The 13,151-nt window shown below is 44.5% G+C and overlaps 1 protein-coding gene across 1 annotated transcript in view; it reads right to left on the reverse strand.

Moving 5' to 3' along the window:
• Nucleotides 1-13,151, reverse strand: part of LOC126176658 (calcitonin gene-related peptide type 1 receptor) — a 275,793-nt gene that overhangs the window by 121,892 nt on the left and 140,750 nt on the right. Inside the window, exon 4 of the mRNA XM_049923814.1 lies at nucleotides 1,658-1,749. Within this exon, the coding sequence (XP_049779771.1) occupies nucleotides 1,658-1,749 (92 nt within the window). The remainder of the gene's footprint in view (nucleotides 1-1,657; nucleotides 1,750-13,151) is intronic.

Here is a 13,151-nt window from a genome sequence, read left to right on the forward strand (position 1 = left end):
CACACCAATAGAGATCTTTTTAGTAACTTAAGAAATTCACTACCTTATGCTTCCTGAGCTTTCAAAATGTTACAAAGTACTCTACGAGAATTCATTCTCTCTGTTACAAACAAATTCTGGGAATATCATACAGCTGACAGCGTATGCCAGATAGAACTTGGATGAAAGAAGCTTTATGACACAAGTAACCAAATACATCAATGTACACAAAATACTGCACTGTTGGACAATATATACAGGGTGTCCCAGCTATCTTGTCCACCCAAAATATCTCTGGAACAATAACAGCTATTGGAAAACGACTTTCACCGGTATCAATGCAGGGCTGGGGCCCATGAATGTACATATTTGGAAACATTCTAAAACGAAAGCATATGTGTTTTTTAACACAAATTTATGTTTTTTTAAATGGACCTCCTATATTTTTGCTTCAGCAATCCATAGCATGACAAAGCACATACACAATGGCGTCGATTGCATCGCAATATTCCAATTACATCCCGAGATATTGAGACGCGAAGTTGACGCTTGAAACACCTGACATGCGCTGCTAGCACACGTCCTGAGGCTCAGGCGTGAACCCCATGCTGCCCGTAATCGCGATGTGATTGACATGTGTAATCACACCTCCATACTTATCAAGAGGGACACTTACTTGTCAATCACATCGCGATTACGGGCAGCATGGGGTTCAGGCCTGAGCCTCAGGACGTGTGCTAGCAGCGCATGTCGGGTGTTTCAAGCGTCAACTTCGCGTCTCAATATCTCGGGATGTAATTGGAATATTGCGATGCAATCGACGCCATTGTGTATGTGCTTTGTCATGCTATGGATTGCTGAAGCAAAAATATAGGAGGTCCATTTAAAAAAACATAAATTTGTGTTAAAAAACACATATGCTTTCGTTTTAGAATGTTTCCAAATATGTACATTCATGGGCCCCAGCCCTACATTGATACCGGTGAAAGTCGTTTTCCAACAGCTGTTATTGTTCCAGAGATATTTTGGGTGGACAAGACAGCTGAGACACCCTGTATAATAATATACACACGAATCTTCAATCCTTCGTGCAGAAAAGTGTGTGCGTTTTCACTCTGAGTACACAGTACTCATGATTCCGAAAACTAATTCAGCAGTTGTGCTACTTACAAAACACTACGCAAACTCGCTAAGTTTCATAACAACTGCAGAATTACCACTTAAAATGTGCTGGCTAATAACGAGTTTCTTTGTGTGGCTATTCTCCGCAGCAAGCACAGAAATATTTGTTTTGTAAATGAAAACGCCTTCTCTTGCTGCACTATGTTTTAGAAGAAATCATCCCACTGATTAACCCTTAAAGTGAAGAGAGGTGGAACGCGCCTGGAAAAAAAAAAAAAACAAAGTGCAACCAGGGAAGACGTTTTTATTTACAAAACAAATATGCTGGCTAATAGTGCGACATGAAACAGCAGGGAGCATTAACCCTCCCCCCCCCCTCTCCTCTGTACCTCACAGCTGCTTACCGAGATTTGTGGAAGCATAAAGAGACGACAATGGTGGACAGAGCAGCAGGTGCGGAAGACTCGGGTTTGTTGCCGGTACGGTAGCAAGCTGCCAGCCGCTTTGTTATTCTGGCAGCTGGGCAGGTCAGCAGAATGCAGTTGGCGGTACTCACTTGAAGTAGGAGAGGACGGCGAGCGCGATGACCAGAGCGACCAGCGACACGGAGTAGCCGGCGACGTACACCAGGTTCACCTGCGTCCGCCACTGAAACACGGGGCTGGCGTCACACGCCGCAGTAACAGGCGGCAGCGGCGGCCAAATGGCGCCAGTAAAAAGGAGGCGGCGCGGCGCAGCGCCCGCCCACGCCGTCACACGGCGGCTCCGGCGGCCGCAGGACGGGCTTAACGGCGCTGTGTGCGCCGTCACGTCATGCTACGTGAAGCCAGACTCCTGGGGAACACTACAGAGACCACTAAAGCCACAAGCCAGCACTGCTGCTTCGTGTTGAAGTGGCAGCTTCCCACAACCGCAACTCGCTACATTCATGCTGTAAATAACTACTTGGCGCGGCCTTTTAGCTTCGCTTGCTGCCAGCCAAAAGAAAAAAAAGGCAGAATTATTTTTTAAAAGCTATATACATTCAAATTGTTTACAAAACAATCTTATCCTATTCAAAATACATTCCCTTACAACTAATACAGTGCTATTACAAATGACTGAAGCGATTTCACAACTTCACTGTAGCTCCATTCATAGACATATGGTCACGACACACTACAGATACGTAGACAAACTCATAAAGTTTTGTTCGGCTGAAGCCGCATTTCAGGTTTCTGCCGCCAGAGCGCTCGAGAGCGCAGTCAGACAAAATGGCGACAGGAGCCGAGAAAGCGTATGTCGTGCTTGAAATGCACTCACATCAGTCAGTCATAACAGTGCAACGACACTTCAGGACGAAGTTCAACAAAGATCCACCAACTGCTAACTCCATTCGGCGATGGTATGCGCAGTTTAAAGCTTCTGGATGCCTCTGTAAGGGGAAATCAACGGGTCGGCCTGCAGTGAGCGAAGAAACGGTTGAACGCGTGCGGGCAAGTTTCACGCGTAGCCCGCGGAAGTCGACGAATAAAGCAAGCGGGGAACTAAACGTACCACAGCCGACGGTTTGGAAAATCTTACGGAAAAGGCTAAAGCAGAAGCCTTACCGTTTACAATTGCTACAAGCCCTGACACTCGATGTCAAAGTCAAATGCTTTGAATTTTCGGCGCGGTTGCAATAGCTCATGGAAGAGGATGCGTTCAGTGCGAAACTTGTTTTCAGTGATGAAACGGCCCCTTTTTTTCTGCGAAAAAAACGTTACAGGAGACGTGTATCTGGACATGCTGGAAAATTGGCTCATGCCACAACTGGAGACCGACAGCACCGACTTGATCTTTCAACAGGATGGTGCTCCACCGCACTTCCATCACTATGTTCGGCATTTCTTAAACAGGGGATTGGAAAACCGATGGAACGGTCGTGGTGGAGATTATGATCAGAAATTCATGTCATGGCCTCCACGCTCTCCTGACTTAACCCCATGCGATTTCTTTCTCTGGGGTTATGTGAAAGATTCAGTGTTTAAACCTCCTCTACCAAGAAACGTGCCAGAACTGCCAGCTCGCATCAACGATGCTTTCGAACTCATTGATGGGGACATGCCGCGCCGAGTGTGGTGGGGACTTCATTATCGGCTTGATGTCTGCCGAATCACTAAAGGGGCCCATATCGAACATTTGTGAATGCCTAAAAAAACTTTTTGAGTTTTTGTATGTGTGTACAAAGGATTGTGAAAATATCTCAAATAATAAAGTTATTGTAGAGCTGTGAAATCGCTTCAATCATTTGTAATAACCCTGTACATTTGCTTCCACTCTTCGAAACACCATCTGTAGTCATCTTTAGAAACGGCTGACAGCTCCTCGTTTTTCTTTTTCCTTGATTTCTTCTACGTTGTCTAATCCGTGACCTTTCATGCCTCTTTTCATGCGTGGAAATAAGAAAATGTCACACGGAGCCAGGTCAGGCGAGTAAGATGCGTGGGGCAGCGGAACAATGCAATTTTTGCCAAAAACTGTCTAACAGAGATGGCTGTGTGTGGAGATGCGGTCTTGTGGTCATATAAAATTAATTGTTGGTAAGGCTGGTGCCAGGCTGAGATTCACTGGGAGAGTCCTTAGAAAATTTAGTCCATCAACAAAGGAGGTGGCTTACAAAACACTCGTTCGACCCATACTTGAGTATTGCTCACCAGTGTGGGATCCGTACCAGGTCGGGTTGACAGAGGAGATAGAGAAGATCCAAAGAAGAGTGGCGCGTTTCGTCACAGGTTTAACTGGTAAGCGTGATAGCGTTACGGAGATGTTTAGCAAACTCAAGAGGCGGACTCGGCGAGAGAGGCGCTCTTCATCGCGGTCCAGGTTTCGAGAGGGTGCGTTTCTGGATGAGGTATCCAATATATTCCTCCCCCCTACATACACCTCACGAGGAGATCACGCATGTAAAATTAGGGAGATTCGAGAGCGCACGGAGGCTTTCCGGCAGTCGTTCCTCCCGCGAACCATACGCGACTGGAACAGGAAAGAGAGGTAATGACAGTGGCACGTAAAGTGCCCTCCGCCGCAAAACGTTGGGTGGCTTGCGGAGTATAAATGTACATGTAGATGTAGAAACAGTCTCTTGGCCGGCCAGGGTGGCCGTGCTGTTCTAGGAGCAACAGTCTGGAACCGAGCGACCGCTACGGTCGCTGGTTCGAATCCTGCCTCGGGCATGGATGTATGTAATGTCCTTCGGTTATTTAGGTTTAATTAGTTCTAAGTTCTAGGGGACTGCTGACCTCAGAAGTTAAGTCGCATAGTGCTCAGAGCCATTTGAACCATTGAATCAGTCTCTTGCGTGCCTCAAATCCGGTCTTTTTTGACGAACACTGTTCCACAGTTTTCTTAAAAGTTCCAAATGAATGGTCTGATTGATGGTCTGTCCTGGGGTAACAAACACTGAATGAACTACGCCCTTGACATCAAAAAAGCAAATCAGCATTGTTTTGAATTTCGATTTGATTTTTTTCGGCGGCTGGACGATGCCGTCTTCACGTTGCTTGGTTTCTGGCTCAGAACCGCGGCACCATAACAGTTTCAAGCTGTTTTTTTTTTCGAAGTACAACATGTTTCTGCTCGACGCTTCTTTTGATTGTCTGTTAGAACCCGAGGAATAAACTTTGCAGCAACCCTTTTCATTTCCAAATCTTCCGTTAAAATTCGCTGAACCGAACTCCAAAATAACCCACTAATCTCTGAAAGCTGATCAATTGTCTGTCAACGGTCTGTGAAAACACGCTCTCGAATTTTTCCAGTATTTTCGTTGATTCGGGAAGAGCGATGTTTGTCATCAATCGACATGTCGCCATTTTTAAATCGAACAACTCATATGTAGACTTGAGTTTTTCCCACTGCGTCACCTAGGTAAGCTGTTTTGAACATTAAAACAGTTTCAGCAGCATTTTTACAAAGTAGAAAAATAAAATTTAATAGCTGCACGTTGTTCTCTTAAACTTGTCAGCATAAACGAAACAAAATGAGAACAGCGCTAGTAACAGAATCACTGCAGATGAACAGAACAAGGATGGTGGACAACACAAAAGGCATTGGACTGGCAATTACTTGCGCTATACTTGTTTAGCGGCAGAACAGAAATGAGTACTACACAAGCTCCTTTTAATTTTTAATTTTTAATTTTTTGGTGCCCCCTCGTATTTACCCTCCACTGCGAGACCTTAGTTTGTGCAGTATACTTACGCACGTAGCACGTTCTTGTGCGTTTCATTACAGTGTACTGAGTGAATGTGTTTGAAATGAAATGCAGAAATACAAGTATTCCAAAAATGTGTGTGAAATCTTATGGGACTTAAATGCTGAGGTCATCAGTCCCTAAGCTTATACACTACTTAACCTAAATTATCCTAAGGACAAACACACACACCCATGCCCGAGGGAGGACTCGAACCTCCGCCGGGACCAGCCGCACAGTCCATGACTGCAGCGCCCCAAACAGCTCGGCTAACCCCGCGCGGCACAAGTATTCCATTCGCAAAAGTGTATTCACGTATGGTTCATACACGAACACAGAATAGCACGTGTAGTAAGGGGATTATTTCAACACGAATTTCCTGATGTTACGATGCTACGATGTTACGATTCATCAATTGGTAAATAAATTTCGTGAAATGAGAAGTGTCCATGACAGAAGCCGTATACGGCCACATACAGCCCTCACAGAAGAAACTCTGTATGACATTGGACATGCTCTCGAAGCTCTCCTAGAAAGTCAGTTCAACGTCATTCTTAGCAAATGAGAATTTCCTATGGCTCTGTTCAAACAGTTACGGAGTACTTTAAGTTAGGGCAATATAAACAACTGCATTGGAAAAACTTAAACCGGGCTACCAAGCAAGAAGGTTTGTTTTTGTGAATGGGTTTTGACTAGGACGGATGACAGAGAAATTAACCCACACTTTAGTTTCCTCAGGAGTGAATGATGCTTGCAGCTAAGTGAGTACGCTAATTAACGAAATAAATGTTATTGAGGTTCTGAAAACGTAACCCAATGCATGAGTTATGATGAAAAAAAATTGAAATGTGGTGTCCTTGAGGCGGTGAGAGAAAAATAGGCCCTATTTTTTCTAGGGTACAACTAACAGTGAGAGATATGCGGAAAATATTTTGTGGCCTTTATTTCTCCAATTAACAGACGCAGAACCAGGATTCACCAACTATCAGTAGGACCTGAGGGCGCTTACAGCCAGCTTATCATTACAGGATATTCATGAAGTGTTTCAAAACAGAGTTATCACTAATGACATACAGCCCCTTTAAAATAGAAAGCGTACAAATGCACTACTGGCCATTACAACTGCTACACCACGAAGATGACGTGCTACAAACGCGAAATTTAACCGACAGGAAGAAGATGCTGTGATACGCAAAGGCTTAGCTTTTCAGACCATTCACACAAGGTTGGCGCCAGTGCCAACACCTACAACGGGCTGATATGAGGAAAGTTTCCAGCCGATTTGTCATACACAAACAGCAGTTGACCGGCGTTGCCTGTTGAAACTTTGTTGTGATGCCTCGTGTAAGGAAGAGGAATGCGTACCATCACGTTTCCAACTTTGATAAAGGTCGGATTGTAGCCTATCGCGATTGCGGTTTATCGTATGGCGACATTTCTGCTCGCGTTGGTCCAGATCCAATGACAGTTAGCAGAGTATGGAATCGGTAGGTTCAGGAGGGTTATACGGAACGCCGTGCTGGATCCCAATGGCCTCATATCTCTAGCAGTCGAGATGTCAGGCACCTTATCCGCATGGCTGTAAAGCATCGTGCAGCCACGTCTCGATCCCTGAGTCAACAGATGGGGACGTTTGCAAGACAACAACCATCTGAACCAACAGTTCGACGACGTTTGCAGCAGCATGGACCATCAGCTCGGAGACCATGGCTGAGGTTACCCTTGACGCTGCATCACAGACAGGAGCCCCTGCGATGGTGTACTCAACGACGAACCTGGGCGCACGAATGGCAAAACGTCATTTTTTCGGATGAATCCAGGTTCTGTTTACACCATCATGACAGTCACATCCGTGTTTGGCGACATCGCGGTGAACGCACATTGGAAGCGTATATTCGTCATAGCCGTACTGGCGTATCACCCGGCGTGATGGTATGGGGTGCCATTGGTTACATGTCTCGGTCACCTCTTATTCGCACTGACGGCACTTTGAACAGTGGACGTTACATTTCGGATGTGTTACGGCCCGTGACTCTACCCTTCATTCGATCCCTGGGAAAACCCTACATTTCAGCAGGATAACGCACGACCGCATGTTGCAGGTCCTGTACGGGCCTTTCTGGATACAGAAAAAGTCCTACTGCTGCCCTGGCTAGCACATTCTCCTGACCTCTCACCAAATGAAAACGTCTGGTCAATGGTGGCCGAGCAATTGGCTCCTCACAATACGCCAGTCACTACTCTTCATGAACTGTGCTATCGTGCTGAAGCTGCATGGGCAGCTGTACCTGCACACGCCATCCGAGCTCTTTTTGAATCATTGGCCAGGCGTATCAAGGTCGTTATTACGGCCAGAGGTGGTTGTTCTGGGTACTGATTTCTCAGGATCTATGTACCCAAATGCGTGAAAATGTAATCACATGCCAGCTCTAGTATAATATATTTGTCCAATGGATCCCCGTTTATCATCTGCATTTCTTCTTGGTGTAGCAATTTTAGTGGCCAGTAGTGTAAGATCCACACACTTTAGATGAACTTAAAACTAAAATTTGTCTAGAAAATTTCCTAAGCAGGTGAAAGCAATGCTTGAACAAAGAAGGGAGTCAATTCCAACACCTCCAATCTTAATATAAGTGAGTAGTTTACTTCTCTATGCAAGTGTTTATGTTATGTATGTTAGAAATAACTTACATAACAAAGTGTACTATATGGTCCATTGACATTAATGTGTCTACCTGTCAGAGGCCTGATTAACTATCTTTTTCAGTGCGGACATGCAGGAAGAGGGTCAATGAAGTTCTTGAATGCACCGAAAAGGATGTGGAGCCCGGCCGACTCCAGTGCCAATGACAGCTGTCGTAGGTTTTTCAGTTGAGGACCCATGTCACGAATGGCTCAGTCGAGGTAGTTCCACACATTCTTGGCCTCCTTTTAATACAGGGAGTTTAATGGCCAGGAGAGTATAGTGAAATCACCCTGGTGCTCTTCTAACAATGGATGTACACTCTGAACTCTACTGTATTGTCATGCTGGTAGATGCCATTTTGCTGAGTAAAAAACTGTGTGTATTGGTGCACTTGGTCTGCGGGGATAGATGTATACTTGTGTTGATCCAGTGTGCCTTAATAATAAAGAGAACACACAGAGAATGTATGTAAACATTCCCCAGACCAAAACGCTCCGTGCTTTGACCTCGCCCCTTACGATCGTTACAGGGCCATACACGCCAACTGGCTTCTGTGCGATGGAGCATAAAATATGATTTGTCAGAAAAGGTCACCTCTCAGTGGACGTCCAGTTCCGGTATCATCGAGCAAATTCGAGCCTTCATAGCCCATGAAATGCAGTCAGTATGGGTGCATCAAAGTAATGCGGTAAGGGAAGTATGACCCAACTCTGCTTTGTTGCCAAATTTATTCGCGATGGCGACTGTCCCTCCCATCCTATCCCTGGAGGATAGATGTGACATCATTGCATGATACCACCTCATCCTCTCTTCGCCATCCCCTGCTTCCCTTACCCTCCTCCACTTACCTTCCCCTTGCCCCTCCTTCCTCCTCCCTACTACCACTTCCCCATCCATCCCCAGCTTGTGAACTGGCAGGAGAAAATCTCAAACTGTGCTGAGCTGCTGGAGAGGAAGCAGGCAAGTACTTGTCGTAGGAACTGTGCTTATCTGTTTATATGTGTATTACACTGCTGGAAGAATTTTCTAAATATTTGTGGATAAAGCGAACTGACGATTACTCTTCAGCATTGCTACTTGAAATTCAAATAAACACAACTGCTTGAAGCTTTTTGGATGATAGAAAAATACTGTCGTGAGAAAATGGATCCCAAGACACAAAATGGGCTGTAAATTCGAGCAATATAATGCTTATTTATTTAAACATTAATTTAATTAATTAAATTGTTAGGAAATGTGTTCAACTGATGAAATGTTTGTGTTGGACAGACAGAGTTTCATAAGCATATTACCTGTAAGCATACAGCTGAGGCCTGCGTCCATAGTTTTATAATTGATGGTTGGGAAGATGAGACAACGGATGAGTGTATGGAAATACTATTCAGATGATGCACCAGGACGGACAGAGGATGCATTTCGCAACTCATAGACACTACTACCTGTTCTGCACAGACATGAGCGCCTGCGATGGTATACTCAACGACGAACCTGGGTGCACGAATGGCAAAACGTCATTTTTTCGGATGAATCCAGGTGCTGTTTACAGCATCATGATGGTCGCATCCGTGTTTGGCGACATCGCAGTGAACACACATTGGAAGCGTGTATTCGTCATCGCCATATTGGCGTATCACCCGGCGTAATGGGATGGAGTGCCGTTAGTTACACGTCTCGGTCACCTCTTGTTGGCGCTGACGGCACTTTGAACAGTGGACGTTACATTTCAGATGTATTACGACCCGTGGCTCTATCCTTCATTCGATCCCTGCGAAACCCTACATTTCATCAGGATAATGCCCGACCGCATGCTGCAGGTCCTGTATGGGCGTTTCTGGATACAGAAAATGTTCGACTGCTGTCCTGGCCAGCACATTCTCCAGATCTCTCACCAATTGAAAACGTCTGGTCAAAGGTGGGTGAGCCACTAGCTCGTCACAATACGTCAGTAACTACTCTTGATGAACTGTTTTATCGGTATTTAGAGCAAATATCAACAAATGGAGAAATTATGCTCTTTTCCGAACACTGCGACACGTCCCTCCATCGCTTACGAGAGCGCGCAATAGCGAACGAAAAAGCGGTTGGAAAATATGTGTTATTTCGTAACGTCCAATGGAATAAAAGGTAGGAATTGAGAACAAAACTTTAACATACTCGAAGGAAACGGGGATTTCGTTACGAAGTCTCGTCAGATACCGTAGTATTTGTGCACACTACATTTCTGTGGGTATTTAGTATAAATATAGACACTTATACTAACACAATAAAACTTTGGACTCTCCTGGGCATTACGTCGTGTATAAAGGTGCATTAAAATTACCGTAAAGGTTTTGTGTCTCTGCTTACTCTGCCTGTTTTATTTCATTACACTGGCTGTGTTTTGGGTGGAATGTCATCAACTTTACTCTCCGTAACGACTACTTTTATTAACTACTCTATAGTCCTCCATGTGCTTCTGGTGTCAATACACCGTTAAAATAAGAAGGGGAACACTATCGCGTCCCGTGACAAATAGCGCTTCAGGCTGCTGTGAACTAATCAAGTTTTCGCATTTTTTATTATTAGCAAATTACGGCTTTTCTACTACACCTCTCAGCTGATCTTACATCATACGACGTCGAGATTTCTGAGCACAGATCCGGGGAAGGTATCGTGTTATCAATAAGAAACGTTGCCTTCTGCACAGAGATGCTGAGACTATCTCTTTCCACACCAATGCGTGATTTATTCACATTCAAATGATTCAGGATGGGGAAAAGCGATCAGTCTGTTCTAGGATTCTCTTGTGATGTGGATAGCATCAGTCTTTTTGGAGACACTGCCTATGACAGAAATAGTTGCACCGAATCACCAAACTGTTATAATCGGTCAAATGACGTCTCCTCGAAAACGGAAAGGGCGATTAAATTCGGAGTTGATCTGCTTCGGAAACGATCCAAACTCATCGAGCTTCCGTCTTCTATACTTAGTCAATATGAAAGACTGACTCTGTTTTGTGATGGGAGAGCAGTCGACCTTGTCACGGGTAGCTTTCGGTGTTAATGTGGGTTTATGCACCAGTGTCTATATGGAGAATGTATGGTGCTGTAAAACAGTGCATGAGAACGCTTACGGAACCACAAAACACGAGAACCCTCTATTTATCTTCTTCCAGTAGCGGTCCATGGAAGCTACCTGCTCCACATGTACCAATCCGTGCTTATTTAGTGGTAGCTGCCATCGAACGTAAAAATGATTGTGTGTGAAAGACGGTGATCTGTATTGATATTTCATGTGTCTCAAATACGAGTAATAGCTGCGTGCACGAGAATTTATCTGCGGATGCTCACTTTGAATGATCTCAAATTGAAAAAAAAGTGCTGGAACAAAGGCTGCATTTGTATTTAGGCTGTGGTTTTGCGTTTTTAATATTTGGACATTTATAGCAGGATAAAAACCACGTTCCATCAGTGCATATTTCACGGAATAACGCACACACACGCACACACACACACACACACACACACACACACACACACACACATACAGATACACCATCATCATTATCATCATCATCATCATCATCATGAGCTGCGTACTGATTTCCGCCACGAACTTTTCTCTGAGTATTAATAAACTCCATGACAGAGACATGTTCATAACGGTTCAGACAACATCACATTTACCACAAATCTCACGTGTACTAATCGGTTCTCGTCATTGCAAAGGGAACTAGCCAGTACTGCATGTACGGGGTAGGAAAGCAAGGGCACACAGCATCGGCAGACGTAGCTTGAGTGTAACGCAGCACAGATCTTAACGAGCAGAAATTTATAGACATGTGAAAGGCGGTAGGTATAGTACTAAACCAGGAACATGGATATGTTTGTGGCAGAATAGCATGGTGCCTAAGGCTATCGATGTCCATAAGAGACAAAAGATTTATAAAATAAAGCAGCGATGTAATTTTACTTCTTTAGGGCTGTTGTTCTCATCTGTAACGTATTGCCTCCAGACACAGGTGAACTAATATATCCACTAGATTCCTTCAGCAATTAAGCACTTTTGACAGAATGGAAACGGCATTGACGTATAACTTAATTGAAGTTACTTGACAGTAATCTGTGTAGAATATGGGGTCAGGTTCTTTTTTTTCTTTTTTTTTACGAAAAAGAATGAGCATATCAATTTAACTTGACAAGGATGTTAACAGATCGATTCAAAGCTTAGTAAGCAGTTAGATGGCTCTCCCTATTTCTCTAATGCAGGATACCCGGTATTCTGCGTCTCAAGATTCTTAGGACGTATCATCACCGTTAGCAATAAATCATAGCAATAGAGACCTCACAGTAGCGGTCGTATCTACAAACTTATGATAATGCCATTGTAAAGAGCTCGTGGTCTAGGGGTAGCGTCTTTGATTCATAATCAAAACGTTTTTGGTCCAGAGTTCGATCCCCGCCACTGCCTAAATTTTGATAAATGATCAGCATTGGCGGCCGAAGACTTCCGGCATAAGAAGTCAGCCTCATTCTGCCAACGGCCTTGTCAAAGAGGACGGAGGAGCGGATAGAGGTTCAGGGCACTCTCCTGTCCTAGGGGTGGGTAATTGCCCCTAAAGGTGGAAGAATCAGCAATGATCAACAACATCAGGATGCAGAAGGCAATGGAAACCACTGCATTAAAGACACGTAACGTGTATCCACAGGACATGTGGTCTGTAATTGAAGAAGTGTCATGATGATCTCTCCATTGGCAAAAGATTCCGGAATAGTCCCCCATTCGGATCTCCGGGAGGGGACTGCCAAGGGGGAGGTTACCATGAGAAAAAGATTGAAAAATCATCGAAAGGATAACGTTCTACGAGTCGGGGCGTGGAATGTCAGAAGCTTGAACGTGGTAGGGAAACTAGAAAATCTGAAAAGGGAAATGAAAAGGCTCAATCTAGATATAGTAGGGGTCAGTGAAGTGAAGTGGAAGGAAGACAAGGATTTCTGGTCAGATGAGTATCGGGTAATATCAACAGCAGCAGAAAATGGTATAACAGGTGTAGGATTCGTTATGAATAAGAAGGTAGGGCAGAGGGTGTGTTGCTGTGAACAGTTCAGTGACCGGGTTGTTCTAATCAGAATCGACAGCAGACCAACACCGACAACGATAGTTCAGGTATACATG

Source organism: Schistocerca cancellata, chromosome 3, assembly GCF_023864275.1.
Source record: "Schistocerca cancellata isolate TAMUIC-IGC-003103 chromosome 3, iqSchCanc2.1, whole genome shotgun sequence".
NCBI lineage: Eukaryota > Metazoa > Arthropoda > Insecta > Orthoptera > Acrididae > Schistocerca > Schistocerca cancellata.